Source organism: Coloeus monedula, assembly GCF_965178545.1.
Source record: "Coloeus monedula genome assembly, chromosome: 5".
Lineage (NCBI taxonomy): Eukaryota > Metazoa > Chordata > Aves > Passeriformes > Corvidae > Coloeus > Coloeus monedula.
This window is the reverse complement of record NC_138785.1, coordinates 47,030,715-47,053,541: the sequence shown is the minus strand read 5'-3', so window position 1 is coordinate 47,053,541 and position 22,827 is coordinate 47,030,715. Positions and strand designations below refer to the sequence as shown.

At 38.3% G+C, this 22,827-nt stretch overlaps 2 protein-coding genes across 2 annotated transcripts in view; one reads left to right on the top strand and one right to left on the bottom strand.

The window, feature by feature from the left end:
- Positions 1-1,587: 1,587 nt before the first annotated feature.
- Positions 1,588-14,536, bottom strand: PPAT (phosphoribosyl pyrophosphate amidotransferase; the record flags this gene model as incomplete). The annotated part of the gene is made up of 11 exons (XM_082281988.1): positions 1,588-1,757; positions 2,950-3,070; positions 3,835-4,056; positions 4,360-4,487; positions 5,723-5,874; positions 7,168-7,240; positions 8,427-8,572; positions 8,692-8,804; positions 9,380-9,586; positions 11,947-12,013; positions 14,496-14,536. The coding sequence occupies 11 exons, from the start codon at positions 14,534-14,536 to the stop codon at positions 1,588-1,590; spliced, it is 1,440 nt and encodes a 479-aa protein (XP_082138114.1).
- Positions 14,537-15,150: 614 nt separating this feature from the next.
- Positions 15,151-22,827, top strand: part of PAICS (phosphoribosylaminoimidazole carboxylase and phosphoribosylaminoimidazolesuccinocarboxamide synthase) — a gene marked incomplete at its 5' end in the record, with an annotated part of 41,450 nt that continues 33,773 nt past the window's right edge. The window contains 2 exons of the mRNA XM_082281987.1: positions 15,151-15,538; positions 20,079-20,165. Of these exons, the coding sequence (XP_082138113.1) occupies positions 15,151-15,538; positions 20,079-20,165 (475 nt within the window). The remainder of the gene's footprint in view (positions 15,539-20,078; positions 20,166-22,827) is intronic.

Below are 22,827 nucleotides of genomic sequence, written 5' to 3'. Positions count from 1 at the left end.
CGGTTCTGTTAAAAAACCAAACTTGCTAATAGAAGAGATCCACATACATCCCCAATATGCAGATCTGGGCAATGGTGAAGAAGCACAGCAAGAGCCCAATGCTCACTAAATCTTGGTTCTCCCATAGGTTTGGCTGCAAGTAGGTTCTGATTCCACTGCCCAAGTCACAGTCTTGACTTCATTAAAGCACGTGTATTTACATGCTTTCTTGAACTAGGACTTTGTGTTGTGATTGTCAATCAGGCACAATTGCTGCAAATCCCACATAAGAAAACTCCCTTTTGAATTTAATTAGCAGTCCTGTAATTCTCAACTATATGGAAGATGAAGGGGAAGGAAGAAGCTCTTAAACTTTTCTATTTATTTTTTTTAACAGTGTCACAAACAATTATAAGGCCAAAATACACAATATTAAATAGAAAATCTAAAATTAAGTTGCTGGTATTCAGTGAGAAAGACTGAGGTATACAAAATATTTTTAAAATTGTGCGTAAATTTGCAGTAGTTTTGAAAAGGTGCTTTTCCATTTTCAGCTAGTGGTTCATTGACCAAGTGATCTTCCTGTATACCAGTAACTGTGTAATTGTGACCAACTGAACACAATGCATTTAACAGCTAATTGTTCTTCAGAACACTTGGGTTTTTTTAAACATTACATTTATTCTAACAGCAGTAATGTAGTAAAATAAGACTATATCCAAAACAACTCATGATCTTCATTTATCATTTTTACTGTTAAGAATGGAAAGTTGTTTTTTTTTAGTTTACTTTGGATGTTGGCACATGAAAAGTACACTTCAGAAATTGTCAGACTTGTTCCAGAGAAAACAAGGTGTAAAACAGAAAAAAGAATGGCAGTGCCAAGTATATTTTTCTCCTTCCACGTTGTATTGGCAACGGATAGAAGCACACAGAGATAATGTAATTACACGACTTCTAAAACCTAATTTTAAAGTTACAAAACTAGAGAGCTTTTGGCTGAGCATTTCCCTGAGTCTTCATTTTTAAAAATCATGTTAGACATCATGTGCATAGAATCTGTTACAAAGGCCTCAATTAATAAAGGTTGTTTGTACGCAAAAGTTAGATACTTCTATTCTTTAAAAACCTAAGCAAGAACTGCTGAGGAAGCAATTTCACTCTTCAAAATCTGGTATTTTTCCTAAGGAGAAAAGCAAACTTCAGATATTTTTGCATTGGATAATTTGAAATTACATCATCACACAATTTGTGCTTTGTGAACAAGTCTAATGGGGAAGCTTTCGGGGAAAGACTGAAACAACAAACTCTGGGACTTCTAACGTAATTAAAAAAAACTTTGGTTTTTATAGCATTTTGTGATAAAATAGAAGCCACAACTGTGCATCAAAACTATATGATTTTGTATTTTAATCTGCTAACATTGTTTTCATCAGCACATCAGACTTTCTGTAAGTCTTTACTTAAAGATGTGTTTTAGTAACAGTAATTAGTTAGCTGTCATAAGGCTTCTGTTTTACCTACATGCAAGAAGGCTATTTAGCAAGAAGGCATCATTGAAAAAGGTACATTGAACAACATATGAACTGATGTCCGTTCATTAAAAGTTCACCATTCTAGCTCAACAGGATAGTCTCCAGTGAGACACGCTGTGCAATGACCAAGCTTTCCAATAAATGACTTTTGGGTTTTAGGATTGTTGTCCTGTCTTGCTTTGATGCTTTCTTGCACAGACGATACCAACCCTTCCACAGAAAGATAGACAACACTGTCTGCTCCTAGAGGAAATAAAAGAGTCATCAGTTAAAGCTGCAATATTGTACCAAATGCAGTGCTCTTTGGAAATGCGGTCGCATTATCATCTGGATTATGATGCCAGGTGGATCACCTTAACAAAAGAGAATGACTATGAAAAATTTTTAAGATCATAGTACGTCTTGCCCTTCTCAAATGCTTTGTGCAGGGAGCAGACTCACTGAAATCTAGAAAGAATGTTCTGTTGGGAAAAAATATGTGACACATAACTGCAAAAACAGAAGCAAAGTCCAGACTGCGTACTAAGACTCCCTAAACTCCTTGTAGTCTCCCAGAGTTAACCTTAGTTGAGGTATGGAAGTAGATGTGTGTGTGACTAGTGCTTCCCAAATCTGAGCACCAAGGACTACCAAGCTTCTCTGGGACTTGGAGGAGAGGAAGACCATCATGTTAAAAAAAATCATTATGGGTTCATACAAATTTTCTAGCAGTAGGAATGTTTGATAGCATTTTCGTATCATTAGTTTTCTATCCTTTGCACTCATATGGTGAATAATACTTAAAAATGAGATCCTACAAACTTGAAATATTTCCACCACCTTCACAATAATTTTGGGAAAAAGAATTCATTGCAGTATTAAATGGTGAAAGTCAGTATTTAACACAGGATATTGGAGCTTACAGTGGAACACAAACTGTCGATCCTCCTTTTGTTTTGCTGCAAACATGACTTGAAATTTCAGGTTTTTAACATTCTTTGAAAATTCAGTGGGTGTTTACAAATTCTGAATATCTTTTTATGAGTGTCTCATGAAAGTGAAACTACATCCGCTTTTCATTATAGGACAGATTTTCACCACTTACTTTCTTCCTGGTGTTTTGACTGCAGTAGCTCCTTTTTGTCAAGTTTCTCAGAAGGAGCTTTAAGTATTGGAAAGCTCTGCTGTTATACTTTATTTGCAACTTATGCAATTATTCTAATACTTTCTATTGTTTTGCAAATACAGTTCCCTAACTGTGTTAAAAAAAAGTGTGTAGCTAAAGTGGTTTGATCAGTGGAGTACTCACAATTGCAGACACCTAGTTTACCAACCTTACAATTCTTTAGTCAGTTTTGCCACTGGTGCCTTGATATGTTCTGCTTTATTTTGAAGTAGACCATAAAATACAGTTGAAAGCTCTCTCAAGAAAAAAAAAAAAGAAAGTAGCATTTACCTATATAGTTTGCAAGATCATGAAATTCAGGTCTGTTGGCAATGAGTTCTTCTTTTGTTGGAATGTTTATTCCCATGTAACAGGGAAATCTTATGGGAGGGGAAGCTACACGAATGTGCACCTGCATAAAAACAGTTTTAAAAGAGACTGATATAAGTTGATGGTCAGCAGATCATAATATAATAGCAAAGTCTCAGTTCTGCACAGTGATAATGAACAGAACACAGCACTGCACAGAAATCTTTGAAGGGTTAAAAGTAAGATAAAGTTTTTTTCAGATGTCAACACAGCAGGAGAATGTAAGAGAGTTTTAGAACTTGTTTTTTATGTATTTCCTAATGTTCTTAGAAGGTTCCATCCTGATTTTACTTATCTTCTGTGGTGTTCAGTTCTTGATAAACAAGTTTCAGCTTAGAAAACCAAACATTATACAGCACATTTTTGCTCCAGTGACTGACTTGCACACTGTTTTGCTTAAAACATCTTTATCAATTAAAAAAATTGTGCTCTGGTGACTTAAGGCATGTGGTATTTACAGCAGTCCATGGTTATACTTTATGCACTTCCACAAGTCACCCATCAGGAATACTTGGTTTTTTGATCTTAACTAATTTGTATTCCATTCTCTTTTTATTTGCCAGACAGTGCTTTGTAAGTGGAGATGTTCCTCTTATCTCAATCATCCAAAAGTCACACTCACACAAAAGAACCTTCTTAACCTATCTTCACAATAAACACACACTAGCCATTTTTTTCCACATTTGCCCTTTTAAATAAGGAAACAATGTATAGTACAAATGAAGACAAGCCCCTGTGCTTTAACCTCCTATCAACTTCTATTCTTCTATTCTTTATCTTTATTGTACTGACTTAAAATTAACTTACCTCTTTGGCTCCTGATTCTCTCAGTAGTTTTATTATGGGTGAAATGGTATTGCCTCTCACAATTGAGTCATCAATGATAACAACTCGTTTGCCTTTAAAATTATCAGACAGAACGCCAAACTTCTTTGCAACACCAAGTTGCCGTAACCTCATATTTGGCTGGATAAATGTTCTCCCTACGTATCGATTTTTACAAAGTACTTCAACATATGGTAGTCCACACTGCAAACAGGAGACAGTTAAACAGAATTAATATAGAGGACTTGTTATTCTCAGTTACTGTTTTTTAAAGTGCCCTTAGGACTTAGTATGGCTTCACAGTAACCAAAAAATGTTTAAAACCTTAATATAGAGGAATAATGGCAGAAAAAACAAGGCAGAGTACTCAACAGCAGTAGCTTGCATACTGAAGATATAAAGCCTAATCAATATGCAACTCTAACAGCCCACATCATTATAGTCCATTACAAAAAGAGATATATGTAAATATGCTTGGGGAAAAAAAAAGAGCAAGGTAACATATACCTTTTGAGCATAACCAAGAGCTGCTGGGGTTGCAGACTCTGGAACAGTGCTGACCAGGTCTGCTTCCACAGGTGCTTCAATAGCAAGCTGCTGCCCACATCTTCTGCGGACTGAATACACCATCTGACCTAAGAACAGAAAGAAGTGTTTTTCTTGGCTCAGATTTCTTCTCAGTTTTCTGTACAAATTTCTGTGTCAAGCTGTAGACACAGAAGTCAGTGAGAAAAGTTCTAGAACTAATAAGAAGTCACTTGCATAAGGTCATTTTTTATTTCCTCCCATAATGTCACATTCTAACATTCACATTCTTATGACTACACAGAGAACGAAAATCCAGTTTGCCCTAACTGGGTAACTAACTAAAGGTCCTGTGGATGTTACAAAATCTATTTGCAAGAGGAAAGAAATAGAAATTATGCCTGCCTGTTCATAACATGCATATTCTATTTTTAGACTGCTTTTTCCAACAGAGAAAATTTATGCAATGCTGCTGTCTGCTTCTGTCCACTTATTGACTTTGAATCAGATGGCAGAATTCACCTGGAATTTAGTAAGGGGATAAGAGGACTCAGAAGCTTTTAAGGTCCTAAAAAATTTGCAACATGGGAAAGAACTGGAAGTATTGTGATGAGATGAGGCACGGCAAAGGCTACAGCAGGAGTACTAAGGAATGTAAGAAGTAAGGATACTGAAGGGTAAGTTGATTGTGAAAGCAAAGGAATGTGGGATGAAACTGGCTTTGTAAGGGTGGGGAACTGTATTGGATCAATGGATAGCATGTCCCTAGAAAGCAATGAAGAGGTTGTTTGCCAGACATGAGAGTCCTGGCTAGTATCTTGTCACTGAGACAATTTTTGAGGGCTTCTACTGAAATAATAATAAAGGCATTACACTGACAATGCCAAGTACTTAGTGCATAGATTTGCAAGTTAAATTAAAAGCATCTTCCCGAAATGACACTTACTGCAAAGAAAATAACAAAATAAAGTTATTTTGTAAATCCTATTTCATAAGTCTAATTTTTAAAATGTTTCCCAAGAACCAATAAAGTTCCTTTCTTCAGTCTCTCACTTTTAAAAGATATTTCATCTACCTTAATCATGTTCATAGCCCTTTTCATCCCTCCCATAGGAGAATGCAGGCAGTCTGTCTCAGGCTGTATCCACAATCCAGAAACAGGAAGGTGCTGTTACATGCTCCTCCTGATGAGTTTTATCTCAAAAGCTTTGCCAGCCCATTCTGTCCCTGCTGTGTGCTGCAAGCTTATGTTCAGTGGTACTCTACTATGATCCCAGAGTCACTGTGCTCCAGGATAACATCATTCACTATTTAGGCAAGTGCTCTGTAAGTTACATTTTTGTACCTTCAAAAATACTGTCTGGTCTTGCAAAATAAACATATTCAAAGATGCAGAATGCTGATGGATCTCCTTCAGGTCTTCGTACAACATCCAGTGTCTGGACATCATGTCTGGATATTTTCACAATCTCTCCAGGAAGGACCTCCCGATAGTACCTTGGAAAAGAAATATAGAGAAGCTAGAAATGTCTTGAAGCTGGATGATAATTTTTAAGTACAAACAGGAGTCAACTGACAGGAAAAAATGTTTTTGAACATCATAACATGACAGCTTGCTTCCATCTTAGGATTTGACCTGAAGCATTTTAAGACCAACATGCTAAGACAAGTGACCCTTACTCAAACAGTCTGAATTATTATCCAAAAGCAATAAACTTAGTACCAGAGAATGATGGTATTCGTCCTATGTGTGAGACATACTGTATAGGCTTAACTGAGATTGAATATATTTTAATAATATTGTCCTGTATCAATGCTAGAGAACTTTTCAATGAAAGCTAATAAACCTTACAGTGCAATGTAAGAAATATAATCCAAGAATAGAGGTGGTAGCCAAATAATCCTGCCTCACAAGACAAATCTAGAGAAATATCTGTCTAGAGAGGACAGATAGCTACCCCCAAATGACATAAAGCTGACTAAAAATGTACATTTTATTTCTCAAATCTGTAGAAATACGGAATAGTTAGGTTTAAATATGGAATAGTTTAGGTTTATTATGTTAAAGTGTTTAAGCTTATTAAACATTTTTCTAGATCCTTTAATGAGTCCTCAGGTGGCTATTCTAACAAAGTCTATCTAAATCTATCCCAAAATATTGAAATATTCTGGAGATACAAATCAGAGGTGAGCAAATCTGTGTTTATTCACTGGTCAGATACTAGCAGTAGCAGGCAGCAGCACTAGCTACAGCAGAAGTTTAGACAAAATTGCTTTTTTAAAAACACACAGGATTCAGCTGATGGTCCTACATAGTGAGCTTCTCTTCAGAGAGGTTTCAAAGAAGTTTCAGAAAACAGTTAATTTCTTTCTAATGAGGAGGCAAGCTTACCAGACAGCATATGCTACAACTCAGGTTATTTCAGCCTGTGAGCTACCAATGTCACTTTCCTGTAGTTGAAGAATTATTTTGTAATACAACTATGCTGCTGCAAATGAGGGCAAAATGAGTAAGTTATATGGGTAGTCAGGTATGATGTAACAAATAAGAGGCATTTACTTTGTGACAGTAGTTGTCTTTACTGCTACTTTCTGCACACATAATTCTTTTTTTACAATCATCTGTTCAAGAAAATAAACTGGCAAAAACCAGGACTAGCAAAAACATCCTTCACAGAAAACTCATCCTTGGTGTCTTTCATGCTGTATGATACTTGGCCACTTGGGATTTAATGTTTAATCACTGCCTAAGGAAGAGCTTTCAGATAAAGTGGGAATCAGGGCACTTACTCTGCACCGATAGACAAAAAGCTACAGGATTCAGAAGAGACAACCCATCCTTCTGTTTCAGTGTTATCTTTTCCTGAAATAAAAGATTTGAGTTAGAGTCCCCAATTTCTGCTACCATGACCCCCCACAATTGCATTTTTGCTGCAGTATCTGGCTTGCTATGGCTGCCAAGTGTGCAATTAAAGACTGTTGTAATTTCTAATTAAAAGGTACAGCATTCCACTGTTTCCATCATTCTATTATTTAAAAAAATCCCAAACAAATCCACAAAATAAACACCATAAACCTGTTCTAGGCAGAAGTGGAAGTAACAGCATTGTATTCACAGCTCATGAAGAGGCACTATTTCAAACTTTTCAAATTCTAGTTCAGTGATTTTACATAGACATAATTACTTTTGTTCACACAGGAAACTCCTTACTTTTCCTATGCTAAATAGGTTGATAGATAGATGCTTTTGATTACAATGGATGCTGGATTGAATTCCATGAGTTTTGAAAGTCAAGCACAGGAAAGACTGAATTGTGTCACATAGGGTAGGAATGTCTGTATGCTTTAAAAAATTTTGTGGTTAAAATTACTCAGTTTTTTGAAGATACAGAAGCATTTAGTGCTTTGTCTTTGAATTATTTTAGTTTTAAACAAGTGAAGATATTTTAATCTTACTTAATGGAAAATGTTGATTTGCAGGCTGAACAGGAACACAAAGAATTTTTTCCATAAACTGACTGTGTAATGGTCCAGTCACTACTTGTGACTGGGTTGGTTGGAATTAAGAAATACATTGTGGGTAATCCAGCACTTTTTGCCCACCTTATTATAGGAGAAAGAAAGGAAGAAACCAGACTTGTTTCTAGACATTGTCCTGAGCAACTGCCTTTAGGTGGCCCTTCTTGAGCAGGGGATTTGGACCAATCACCTTCAGAGGTCCCTTCCAACCTCAACCCTTCTGTGATTCTGTTCATCCCTGCTTTCCTGTTTAAGCAATGAGAATTATTTAAATTGTATTACAGTTGGGCTGCCTAATTGTGGCTATCATTAGGCCACTAAGATTCCCTTAATTTGGGACTGGAATTTTGCAGACTCCCTATAGATTATTTTTCCTTCCCAACTCTTTGTTTTGTGTTTTGATTTTTCAAAACTGATTTTTGCATCACATTCCTACTTACACCTTAGTAAGTGTAGCTTTAATTACTTGTATCAGTGATTTCATGCACAAACTTTGCATACATATATATATATATATATACATAGTTTACCTTTTCCATTCATGTCCCCTACTGGAATAAGGCGACCAATGCAGAGCGGGCGATTCCCATATGGATCACGTACTGCATAGATTATGTCTTTATGCATAATTAGCAATGAATATGAAGTTGGAGTTTCCTTCATTAAGTTTTTTATTCTGGAACGAGACATAGGTGAACATAACTGTGTGTCACATGAACAGCTGTGTGCATTTGCAGCTGCATATCCTGCTGGGATTAAATGGCTGCTGTTGATTGTGAAGCCCATGCTCCTCACCTTGCCACCCAGTCAGCCGTATCATCGTTTTCCAGCGGAGGTGTGAAAGCCAGCAGCTGAGTGATCAGTTCACTGTCAGAACTGGTCGACAGTCCCACACCATGCCTCATAAGCTTTTAAGACACAAACCAAAAGTGTTACCAGCATTAAAAAAACAATCTCACATCTCACTGCTCAGATTTGAATCTAACAACACCTTGGTGCAATGAAAACATTTAAATGTTTTAAAACTTATCAGTGCTTCAGGTGATCACAGCATAATAATGCCAAGTTTCTTCCGACAAACCAACTACGTAAAATGAGGTGGTACAATCTTCTACACTAGTACTACATTTTTCCTTTTTCATCTCATTCTTTTGCTCTGCATGCAACCAAAATTAATGCCACCAATATTCAGGGCATAAATTCATGTTTGGGCCATTTAATTATCTTTGTGCATGCTCTGGGAAGAGAGGTAAAATAAACAAGAGAAAAATATGAAATTGCCTATAACAGATCCAGAAAGAGTATCAAGGCAGAATCCCCTTCACAGGATTTTTCTTCCCCCAAAACTGATCTATTTTGATTAGGGTGCTCTTTCATTACCCCAACAGTTTGGTATTAAGGAAAAGTCACAGCAACCGTATTGCTCATTTCTGCCTCGCACTCAGAAAGAAACAATGCCTGAGCCCCCCAAGGAGGTACTAACCTTCCGCCTGAGTTGTGCAGCATTTGTTAGCTCCCCATTGTGTGCCACAGCAATCTTTCCATGAAGAGTCTCTACAACAAAAGGCTGGCAGTTCTGCAGCTCAGAAATTCCTGAGGTGGAGTACCTTGTGTGCCCAATACCAAGATTTGAAGGGTACAGCTTCTTCAGGCTGTCTGCATTGAAGACGTGATTTATAAGACCCATTCCCTTTGTGAGAAAAAGAAAAAAGGGTTCTGTTTGGTTTTACTTTCCTGGTAACTTTCTAAGTTCTTCTTCTGCTTAGTGTTGATATAGTATTAATGGAACTTTAAGAGAAAGGCAAGTAACCCGAAAGACATGGGAAAGAAAAAAGCTGAGTAGGTGTCACAGTGGTATATCAGATCCCAGCAGTCCTGTTTTTAAATAAAGCAATATACATTTTTGTGCTGAGGATTTTCACAGAACAATCTATTCCCTGGCTAAAAATACATCTTCTGAAAAGCACTAACAAAGTGTTGTGTTGTTTAAAAATAAGTAAAAAAAGGCTGCCAGAAGACAGGCAAAGAAGAAAAACAGTTGCAAGAAGGAAGTTCTAGGTAGAGAATACCTTTTACAAGTTAGTGGTAGGTATATTGGATTCACTTTTAAAGTGGATCCATGATAACGTTTATTAGATTCCACTGTCATTCTTGCCCGTGTCTGAAGTAAAGATTTTTTTCAAGAGGCTTGTTTACTTGAACTTTTCATATAGCCAAGTTATCTTCTATTTAAAGCAGAAATGCATCAAAACTTTTTAGTCAGTCATCAGGACAGGAGCTTCTTTTGGTAACAAGCACTATGCAGAGACAATTTAGCAGCAACAATAGTAAAAAAAAACTGCACAGAGAGTAGAAATTAAGACCAGGTTGTCCTATGAACTCCTGGTTCTGCCACTGCCTGTGGAAAATAGTTACATCCTTCTATGCCTGGTCTGCCTATCACACGTGGTAACTGTGGTATACATGATGGGTAACGCTCCTCTAGGACTTTCAAAGATATACAGGACAGGTCTCAATGGCTCATAACCTGTGCTGCAGATACAACAACAAGAGAGTGAGATGGGACAGGAAGGACAACAAAAAGGTACAGTAGTATCATAACTGCTGACATTTTTATGGACTAGGTTACAACTCAGAGTCCTAAATATGGTTTCACCAGTGTAACAGACCCAAATGTTGTTATATTAGCACCACTTCTGGGATCAATCAGGTCAGATAAATTTACTCCACAAGCTCTTTTTTACACTGTGGTTATTACAATTTTTAAAAGTGCTGTAGTTGAGAAACATACTTCAAGGATAAAAGAAACCATCACATGCTCTCCAACTCTTAAAATATCCAAATTGATGAGGTAGTCAATTAAATTCTTAGCATCACAGCTAAGTATTGTAGCTCAGTAACATAGAAATACTGCAAATTATTATATCACCTACTGGAAGTTCATTCTGAGAAGCAGTTCTTACTATGGGATTTATAGAGCAGCCCACTTTAAAGGAAGCTGGAATTCCTGTAAACATTAAGGAAAGCTGAAACCCAAGCAGGTGCACGAATGAAGAACAGATAACACGGTGCTAAAGTTGAGAGAAGGTGCATTTAAAAGCATGTGTATGTGTATGTGTGTGTGTGAATTGGGCTGTAACAGGTAAGAGGGGGAAAGTGCCTGAAGGGGCAACAAACGATGCTTGAGGGTTAACAGTTTGCATGAGGTATTGAGCAGTCATGCACAGATACACATGCTGCTGCAGCAGAGTACTTCTTACTCTTGGACTGATTTGAACAGCTTAATTAATCTTCCCCTGAGACCCCTGAATGGGAAGACAAACTGCTTTCTGACTGTGGTGAGAGAACATACATAGAGAATTGCCCCATGGTTTTTTTGCTGGTGTATTTTTTATTTCCAATCCTCTCTTTTTTTCAGGATGGAATAGGATGGTGATTTTTTTTTTCCTGATCACTATTCAGATTGAACAGAAATATCCTCAAAGCAGGCAAGTATTCTCTTGGCTGTGGTCATTATGTGTCTTGTAATATCCCCTGTGATTCTATCACCTTGAGAAAGTCTGTTTGACCTTCTCAGGCTTCCATTCAGTCTTAGATTCTGTTTATTGCTAACTATGGGTAAAGTAGTTGCCACTTCCTTGAGTCTCACTAACGTAAGATTTAGTCATCCATTTCCTTGTGCATAGTCTGTAACCGTATTTCTTTTCTCTTGAGATCGATTTGCATTAATGCTCTTCCAAATCTGCAGAGTTAACACCCGAGGTGCAGGGTGACTTTGGTAAGAAGTTTTCTGTGGCATCATTAGCATGCTCTGGGTAACTTCTGTGTGTCTGTCTGTCACTGTATGCACAGATACACCTAGCACTACGATGCTGGCATGTTTGTTTTAAGCACACACCCAAGACAGGTAACAAAATGAGATACTCTCACTGACAAAATCAAAAGAGCCCATCAAAACATGTTACTTTTTCTCTAATTACATGGTTTCTTAGCAGAAACAAACTTACATACATCTCACTTAAGAATACAAAACATTCATTTGCATTTTACCTTGTGCACTTTGAATGCCTGGGATGACTCGCCATCACTCGTCACAATTCCAGCGCTCTCCTGGCCCCTACGGACAAAATAAAATCAACATAAAGCACTGAAATGAATATGAAACACTTTTACATACAATGGATAGGTGTTTTCTAAATGAATTTTAATGTAGGCTTAGTTGTTGTTTTATTTTACAGACTTATAATTGCTATGTTAATTTCAGGTTTCTTGCCTGTGTTATGCTTTATTTCAAAACAGTCACAATAAGGTTTGTGCCTAAGTCCACTGAACTCAGTGGGAATCTTTCCACTAATAAGCACTGGCTCAGGCTCTTATTGGAATCCAATTTCAGTATGGGCATAACATAAAAACAGATGCTTAATTGGAAAAGCCATTTTTAGAGGCATAATGGTCTAGGCGATAGTAGTAGGCTCTATAGTGCTATTCTAGTTCTGCTTTGGATTGGAAGATGTTAATAAAACTGATGGTTTTGCATCGTCTTTTCCACTGATTACCTACACAGAAGCTTTTGCATTTTTACACTTAGGCAGACAAGCTAGCTTTTACACCTCTAAAAGCTACACAGACTCTGATAAAAGCATCTGAGTGCATAAACCTAATGTTGGGCATCTCGGCTTCTGAACTCAGGCGAAGCAAGTATGATGTACAAGTGTCACTGCAAATGGAAATACTTCTCTCACAGCAGATCAACCTCAGGCTAGCAGTTGTGCTTTGTTGAGCACAAGAGCTGATTCAGCTGAAATACGGGAGTTTTCCCTGTCCTGCTGCCTGTCCTCCCCAGCCCTTCTCCTCGCTGGGTCCCCTGGGTGTACCCCAGATCCCCTGACGGTGCTCTGCCCAAGGCAGGCAGAACACTGTGCACCTGCCCATGGTCTGTAATTCAGTCCTTATCCACTGAAAAGGTTTGCTTTGCAGACTGGATTTTTTTTTTGTGGGCAACAGTGCAGGCTGCTCCATCTCCCTTTAAAATGCTCTCTGAAATAAGGCAGTGTTGCCTAAAACAAAACTGCTGCTATGTGCCTGCTGTGCCTGTAATACTCATCAGGACTTTGGTGGACTAGTGAGCTCCTGTCCACTCTCATATATAGTAATGTCTGAATAGGAAAGATGCTTTTCTAGAAAGACTTGCAACTAATGTCCTATTTGTGCATTGGACTGGTTTAACTCAATTGAAGTCACTGGAATTAATTAGTATAAGCAACAATAAAATTGGGCACAAAAATCTACAGAAGGGATGCTAATCTACAATTGACCATGCTCATTACCAATTTTCTCTAGTTCCTAAAATCCCTTTATTTGTTACTAGTCCCAGCTGGATGTAAAGCAAAAATTTTAAAGAACACTTGCTTACAGAAAGCAAAACAAACCGAACTTCCCACATATCTGAACAAATTCAGCCTGTTAGTGACACAGTTCTTCAAAGAAAATAATCAGAGATGAGGACATTCTTAAAGCCATTTACTTTAACCTGGGAAGATGTTCCATCTATAAAGATGAAGACGGGTAGAAAAACTTAAAGGTTGATACACTGCATTCAGCAACTTGTAATTGCAATGTTAATATTACAGGCAATTTCCATTTTAATACTGTCATGGTCCCTTTAAATATTAACTAAATCAGTAGGAAGAGGGAAGCAGACACCCCAAGGAAGGCCCTGGTCAAGGCATTGGGTTACATCTTTCACTTAGCACTGACAAAAGACATGGGAGCTCAGTGTCATTACCACAATGCTTACACCACTTTACCAGCTGAGCCAGACTTTAAGTATGCCAGCTTTTTATTAAAATATCGCAAATATATAAAACGTATCTATATGGCCCGCAGTTCAAAGGCAAACAGTGCACAGAGATGTGAAGATGTAGGGCAGGACGATCCTAAATGCGCTCCTTGTGGAGAAGGTCCCGCAGCCGTGCCCCCTCCAGAGCAGGGGCTGCCTGGCAGCCTCCCGACAGAGGCCAGGCCACAAGGGGTGAGGGGCTGTGTGTGTGTCATGTTGCTTTGTTTTGCTGGGTGTGACAAACAGCTATTACAGCTTTGGCTTTCGCAGGTAGTGAAATGTAAGAATTACTATGTATCATAATATGTTGGGAAATATTATGTGCAACTATGTTAAGAATAACTTTGCTATGCAGATATTAACTAGCTAACATTGTAACTGGGGTCAAAGTTACAAGATGCTTATATAGCTTGAGTTATAAGATACCAATGATACCAATATAACCTGAATCATAACTTTCTATACCTATATAATCTGAATCATAACTTTCTATACAATGTAATAGCTAGTATATGGTTAACTAATGGCTTAACGCTTAAATAAACAGAAACTCGCCAGGTGACTAATCTCAAAAATAGACAAGTATAGCTATATATGCAGCAGGATGTACTAATGAGAAGTTGGCAGAAGTGAAGCCAATTAGCCACAAAGTAAAGAATTCAAACTGGTTGGACCAGAAAGACCTAGGAACACCATAACTGCGCATGCTCTGAAGACAAAGTTGAAAAGTTCAGGATGTGAGGAAGACCTGAGTCCTCACCGAAGAAGACCCCTAAAGACCCTCACGATCATAATATGCATGCGCTAAACAGGCGGATCAGGGGAGAAACTACGTTAATCCCTTCTTAAAAAAAAAAAGCAAATTACTTCTCAGAAAAATTATGCATATGCATTGTGGTTTATTATTATGCATAATGTTAACGCATATAAACGGGAAGTTTGTGCAAGTGTGTGTGCCTCTGGCTATGAGCCACGCACCCAGCGCTGTGATTTTGCTTTAAGTGACCTTTGTCCCCTATTGTCCCTTAGTAAATTTATAAAACCCCAAAAAAGAGGAGTGAGCTTCGTTTCTCACATGGGGCTTGGTTTTTTTAAAAAGGAACAAAACAGACTGTTTTTGCCTCTCTTCTCACACCCTGGTGCCCGCACTGACTCCCCAGAAAGAGCAGAGCAGCCCGGCACAGCCCGGCCTGGCCCAGGTCTCCCCTCCCCGCTGGCGGAGCCGCTTCCCTCGCTGTGCTCCAGTGCTGAGCCTGCTTGTTTGGCAGTATCTCAAGTTACTCCCCTCAGGCAGCTTGAGCCAGTAAAACTAGATCCTTTCATCTCGGCGCAGCTTACTGACAACCAGCCGTCTGGTTTCCTAGGAAACAAAATCTTGGCTAGAAATAGTGAATCATTTCCAGGTCACTTTCAACATGGAGAGTGGAGCAGGGAAGCATTGGACTGAGGAGGAGGTTAAAGCCTTGTTAAGCGTCTGGTCAGAAAAAAATATCAGAAAGCAACTGCACGGCACCCTGAGGAATAAAGGAATATTTATCTACATTGCTAAAAGGTTGCAGGAGTTGGGAGTGTGCAGGGACTGGAAACAGTGCCGTGCAAAGTACAAAAACCTGAAGTACGAATACAGAACGGTTAAATATGCCCACAACTCTGGGGATGTCACTAAAAGCATGAAGTTTTTCCATGACCTGGATGCCATATTGCGATATGAGCCTGTCACACAATTAGCAGCAGAAGAAAACGGCAGGTGTTCTGCGACTGAGACGCAGCTGAACACAAGCCCCACAACAGACAGCATGCAAGGTAAAAAAAATGCTTTTGCTTCTATTTTTCTCTCTTTGCTTAAAACCCAAAGGGAACAAACCCGAAGCCCGACTTGGCTGCCGGTGGAGCAGAGGCTGCTCAGCTCCGGCAGCGCTGTTAGAAGTGACTGGATGCACGCCTCGCGCAGGGAATAAAATGTTAGCACCCACCAGTGTCGAAGTCTGTAAATACAGCGTAATTCCAGCAAAATTATGCTAACTGCCTGTATAGCAGCCTCGGTGAGTACTTGCTAGTGTCCAGGCTCCTGCACTGGGTGAAAATGCTAAATTAAAATAAGCTGCTTTCTTTCCCTTTGCCATTCATTTGCAGTACTTTGGAAGCAGGTTTTGTAGAGCTCCGATTCAGATGTAAACGTACAGAAAAAGAAAAGAAAATGTTGGAATTGTCAGGGTGTTGTAAAAATCGTTATTTGTGATACAAGTGAAATTTAGGATTTTTATTCTTATTTTGCATATATATATACATCAACTTGATAATTAGGTGTGATAACTTAAGGTAAATTATTTTATAAGCAGTTTTACTTAAATAATCAAGAAACATACTTAATAACCTCTCTTTAAAAACTCTAATTTAGCAGTGAAAGTAAAAATTATTGTATTTATCAGACTATTTTGTGGCAGACCAAATGAATACAGCTGCCTTTATTCTGAAGTGGGTTTTACTAAATTATTTGCATCTCTTGTTTTATTCAACCTTCTCTACATATGCATTTAAGCTCTGCTTAGCATTTCATTAGGGTCAATCTTCTGTTTGACATCACTCAAATCTCCTTGTCACATTCTAAATGTCACTGAAGCATAAGCCCCAATAATAGTTATAAGTACCAAAATAAGATGACTAAAAAGAGAAATTAAAAGCTTAATTTGTTCCTATGGTATGTAGCAATTTACATTAATTAAGACTGTGAAGCTTTTTTAAGAAAACAAAAAACTCAACATTATCGTTAGGGGATATTGTCAAAGGTATAGAAAGGAGCTGGACATCGAGCTTGTCCTTGTGCACGTCTCCCTCTACAATGATGTTTTACAGGTCTGAGGAAAAGAAATTGCCATTTTTCATTGTCATTGTTTACCTTAACAAAAAGCTTGACCTTTATTTGTCATCACTAACAGAAAGCCTCTAATCTGTCAAAGTCACTTCAAATTAAAATGGCCATTTTGTAATGTTGTAATGTGCTCTCTGCACTGTGAATTGCAATCCATTTTTAATTTTAAACTTGCAGAACTGAGGCGAATACAGGCTGATAAACTTTGAGGACTACATTAAATTAAGATAGTGTCCTACACCTGGGGATCTGCCATTAGATTATTCTCTGTGTTTTGATGTAGTTTGCACCTGGTAATCCTAGTTCTCATCTGCTTTAGATCTCTAGCAAATTTAAATCAGCAAAAGTTAACTTCAGTTGTGAATCCCAAACTATAGTATCTATAAAAATAATTACCCCTGGGTGAAACATGCCTTGTTTTGAAGCACTAGGACAGTCTGGTTTTAAATGTGGTATAATTAAATATATCTCTTTTAATTGCACAAGCATTTCTGTTACTCCCTCCAAAAAAATAAAAGCAAACAAGTTTTATGGATAAACAAAAACTAAATGCAGCTAACTGTAATAATGCAACACTAATGCAAAAATTGAAATGCAAAGATTTTCACAACAACCACAATTGAGTCGCAATGAAAGCACACTAAGATAGAAATGTGTCCTGCAGCTATGCAGAATGCATGCATACATCCATAACAAGGGGCTCAGGGAACAGCTGTGAGATCATCAACTTTCTCTTTTAAGAATGCAAGTCAAGCAACTAACACTGTACTAGAGGCCCAGTCCTATTCCACCTGCAGTCAGAGTATGCTGCCTGCCCAGCCCAGTACTTTGACGAGCACTTGTAAGGCAAAACTGGCACCAGTGGCTCTGCAGCTGATGCTCTCTTTTGTGGTGACAGAGCTGCTGGTGGCACTCCCACTGAGGGAAAGGTGATTCCTTGCACAGGCAAAGGCAGCCCCCTACCCCTGCTCCAGCAGCGACTGCAGGCCCCCTCCTGGGCTTCTCCCTTTCAGCCACAGAGTGTTACAGGAGAGGAGAGAAGAATGGTCCCTCGCCTCTTTTTTAAAAGAGGCAGAGATGTCTCATTTTGAGGGGGCTGGAGGAATCAAGGATGTCTAGGCTTGTGGCTTGGGTAGCAAGAACAAACTAAAACCTGGGACAAATAATATGTGTCCACCATGAACATCTTACTTTATTTGAAGAAATTGGTAGCTATACTAGTTTGTCTTCTTAAAAAGCATGAAATGGGACAGGGCATGTTCCCAAATAATTCACCGTATATTTACCATTCTGCTTAGCCTCAGTGTCAATATTCATACACATCCTTAATGTAAAGATACAAAGCATGTCTTTACATTATCTCAGCTACTGTGAGATTGCTGTGGAGGGGGAGCAAGAGGAAGGGAGGAAAAGAGACTACTTTTTTTTATAGGACTGAATGGTATTTCAGTAGTGTTTCCCTGAGGACTTTTCACACCTGCTAGAACCAGTTTTCTTTTGAAAGTCTATTTGAAGAAATTATTACTGAAAATCTCAATCAAATCTGAGAGGGGTGTCTCAGGACAAACCGGGTAGCAACACCTACCAGTTCTCAGCTTGTTCATGAAAAGATAACACTTTATGCATAAGCACACACAAATGTAAGCAGAGATGCTCATGCTGTCCTCTCAAAACATGTTTAAGAGGCAGAGGTGTAGTTTAAATAATCATCAAAAAAAGATACAAGTCAACATGTTCACTTCTCTTCAAGTACAGTTTGTGTATTATCCCACTAATCAACAACCAAGAAAATCTATGTAAAGCGATGGTGTGCTGTGGAAAATGGTATCTTTCATTAGAATTCAAATGAATGACCTTCCCATTTTGTTAACTAGTTTGGATTGTTTCAAGTTAAAAAAGTATTAATAAATTAAATACATTATTTACAAAATATTTGCTTAGTAATTCAAGTTATTTACACTTTTTATATTTCTTTATGTTTAAATATTAAGGCATTGGTCACCTTGCTTGACCTTCACTTTACCTCAGCAAATGCAGAAAGATTATAGCTGAGCAGAAATGCATCAGCAATGACTGGCAGAAAACTCAGCTACTAAAATGCAGAAAGATCCTTCAGAAATGCTGACTTAGAAGTGCCACTTACATATGGTTTTCCATGTCGGGACTTTCAACATGTCATTGACAAATGTTTTTATATCGTTTTTTCCGCTCTTCAAATGCTTTTTAAAAATTTTTTCCCCATCAAAGATAGTAATACCTTTTGTGGTAACCATTCTTACTAAAAATAAAAAATGTTTCTCTTTTAATATAACAATGTAATTAATCTTGCTCATACTAGTGCTGCTGGCACACTCAGAAGCCTTCCAGCAGAGAATTTATTCCCCTCTCCCTGGTTTGCTTTGCTGCTCTTAGCAGCTAAAACGCCAGTCCTGTCACTGGAGGCAGGAGCAGCAGCTCCTGCCAGGGAAGCCAGGTGGACAGCTGGGAGCAGTCAGAGATCAGGCCACTGCATCTATGAGTCATCGTGAGCCTTGCTGAAAGTCCGGAGGATTTAGGGTAATGTGTTCAAACGCAGTTTTCAGTTTCACCGACATCAGGGATAGCAGGTTGCATCCTAACTGTGCCTCATTACTGCTCCCGTGATGAACCACCGCGGAGCTGGGAGCTTTCATCTGTGTGCCCTGCCTGCCTGGAGCTCACAGAAGCTCAGCTCCCCGTACAGGCAATCAACATTTCAGGCCTCCTGTCAACATGGTATGTTGAATACAGCACACTACCACAGGACAACTTACAAGTCTGTCCTCTGTGAAAATCAATCTGGTTCTGAACCTGACATACAGATGCTGCTTTCTAAACTTACATAGCAATTGCTGAAATGTTCCTTTTTAAACAAATGTAGAAAAGCTATGCTGGAAAAAGCTAGACTTAATCCCGTCAGCTACAAATACATCTGTTGTCAAGTCACAATGAATATTTTCGTTCCCTCCATTAATGAATTTGGTTCCATACCATTAATGAATTCCATTGATTTCCAGAGCTCTCTGCAGAACATTCTTGTTTTCTTCATATTCTTCTAGGAATTAATTTTTGTTACATCAATACATTTGTGATTTTATGAATCTCTGTGCAAAGTCGGCCTTTACTTGTATGTCTCTACATATCTACTTTCAAACTATACTGGCAATGTGTAATACTGAGTCAGAAGAGCAAACAAGTCACTAGAATCAAGTCAGTTTCAACCAGAATTCTAAAAAGCATTTCAAACAGAGTTCATATGCAAGACATAAAATATATAACTCATGTCCCCCTTGCGGGGACAGGCTAAATTAATTTAAAATTTAATTTCACTACAAATTAAGTGTTGAAATTACCAAGTTAAAAATCTTCTCATGGTGTATGGACACTTTAATTTAAACTAATTTAAGCTTATTTAGTCCATACCTATTTTTCATCTAAAAACTCTTTCCTTCCCAGGTGAAGTATCAGTTTCTTTAGAAGATGATGAGGAGGCTCCAGGAGATCCACTACTTTTTATATCTCATGCCAGACCAGTTCAACTAGGTATAGTATGATGGTACAGAGAGATCAAAAACTAAAAAGCAGCACGGGTGTCAGAGCTTCCTGACAGCTTGAGTACACCGTCATTCTGTTTCTGATCAGCGTAGCTTTAATACAGCCGCACTCTTGCACCGTCTCCTTCCCAGCATTAGCACTCAGCAGTGTCGTGCCTCACTAGACACTGACCACTTCATATGATGTAACACCTGCATGACCACCGTTCACATGCAAAACACATCCCATGCTATAGCTTAATCATGTTAACTGCATTAACCACGGTAATTTTGTTAAATGCTAGTGGAAAGTATGCCAAATGCTAGCGTGGATACCCATGTCAGCTTGTGGCTTTTCCCTAGCTCATTTTCTTAAATCATGGATGCTTAAAGCAGTGAGTGAATGGCCTGAGCCAAGAGAGAGATGCAGAGCAATCCAGACTTGCAGTGGTCTCCAGCACAACTTCAAAGTCACCTCTCCAAGCAAGGAGTGGTCAGCAATGCTTTAGTCCAACCAACCATAGAACAACTCATTTGGAAAACGTCCTACTCTAGTAGTTTTGCTCAGGAAAGTTAAAAAAGCAAAGGCATAAATCTGGCAAGCCAGAAAGAGGAAGAGGATTGTAGGTGTGAGCCCCTTCAAGGGACTGCTAAAGGAAATGGAGAAACCTGAACGCATTTTAGGGCATATTTAAGCAACTGATGTGCTGATTCCTTGCCTGGATGAACAGCAGCCCTGTCCTGAATTTCCTACATGCTCTTTCTATTTTTTATATTCTCTCTATGCCTTAGTATACGTTCCAGTCCAGTTAAAAGAACTTTCATTACAGAATCTGCAAAGTGCCATATTCAGGAAGAAAACAAGGCACAGGCTAAGCCTATGGATTTATGTTACACATTACATCCCTCTTGCCTGGCATAGAGAGAAATTAAGGAAGAGACCAGAATGTCACATGGAATTTATGCACATATAAAATACTTTATGCACATAAACAAAACATGCAGAAAATATCTGAATCAAATTTTACAGGAATATGTCTCTATTTCTCAGTGCTCAGCATATTGCCAAGCAGAAAAGTCTTCAATTGTGAGGAAGCTTTCCACAAAGTCAGCAAAATAACTTTAATTGCATGGGCTTTCAATTATGTATTAGTACTAAAATGCCCTCCCCTAGTACCTCTTCTAGTCTGTAAGTTTCAAGCACTATTTCAGAAACCACTGAAAGAAAAATGTGGGGCGCTTTGTATCTATAATGCCTAATATTTTGGTTTTATTTCAGCAGATTTCTCTGATTTGAGGAAGCTTAGAAAAAAATTAAATACAGCATAAATGTGTATTTCAGATAAAAAAGTAATTTATATCCTGCTTAAACATATTTTTAAAACACATTATAACTAAAATGCTTGTAAGACACAAGGAAAATTTTTGCGCTGACCATAACTTGGACCATAACTGTTTCAAAGCGGTACTTGAATCAGCATGTTTTTTAAATCAGCATGAATCAGCACGTTTTTTAAAGGGAATGAGGAACAAACCCACCCACCATTTTCCACTCTGCACACAGCAGAATAAGTGAGCAATATACCAAGTCACCAGAACTCATCTGAAGTAATATCCACAACCAAAAGTGAGCTCTGTTGGAAATGAGCTGACTAGTGAGAAATACTGGTCTATACAAAGAGTAAAGAAACTTTATTCCTCCCAGATGCCCCCATGCTCTATGGCTTTGACTGGGAAGTGTAGGGAGCACCTTCTTGCATTCTTCATCCTCCCTTCTTCTTCTCATCCTCCCTAGGCCTTTCCTTTCTGGTCTGTCTGATGTTGGAAGTTGTCAACTGTGGCAGTTCCTATGGTTTGATTCACCTGTAAATCAGCATTTTCTTTCACTCCCTCAGGAAGAAATGGAGAAATTTTGATGTGCCACCTGAAAATTACCCTTCTCAACTACATTGCCTATGAGCTGGCTGCTGCAGAGTCCTGATTAACCCAGGACTGTAACGGGAAAAAAAATTGTATCTGTTAGAACAACTTATTGACAACTAGAATGAATTATGGAGACTAACAAAGAATGGCTTTATCTAGGACAAGTTTGTCCCCAGACAGGTTATTTTAAGTATGCTCACTGAAGCTCTGTGCACAATCAAGGGTTAGATATTATTGCCATCACACACATCTCAGTGGCTATAAAGTATCGAAGCCCCATAATCTGGTTTGCCCTTCCAGAAAAAGACACGGACAAAGGCATTTATCACTTCAGTATGACTGCAAAAACCTGTCAGTTACTGTGCATTTTCATGCTGCTTTATTTGATGATGCCCTGGAATTGGTTTTGGGTTTCTTTGTGTTTTTTAGTTATTTTTGCAAAGATTTAGAGAATGCATGAAAGATCACTTTCCAAACTAATTTGATAATCTAAACAAGTCTTAAAGCAATTTCATAAATAGAAACAGGGAAACATTAAAAAATAAAAATCTATCATATTTCACTGTTTTAAGTTATTGCATGGGTGGCAACCTTTACCTCATAATGTTAAAAAATAAAGTTGTAGATTGGAGAAAATGAAAAGATATCTTAGTTTTGCAGAGTAAGACAACTCAAACTCTAATTTTTACTAAAAAAAACCAAATATTTTTGATTGATCTGTCCTGAGAAAGATGGAGGTTCTGTGCCAT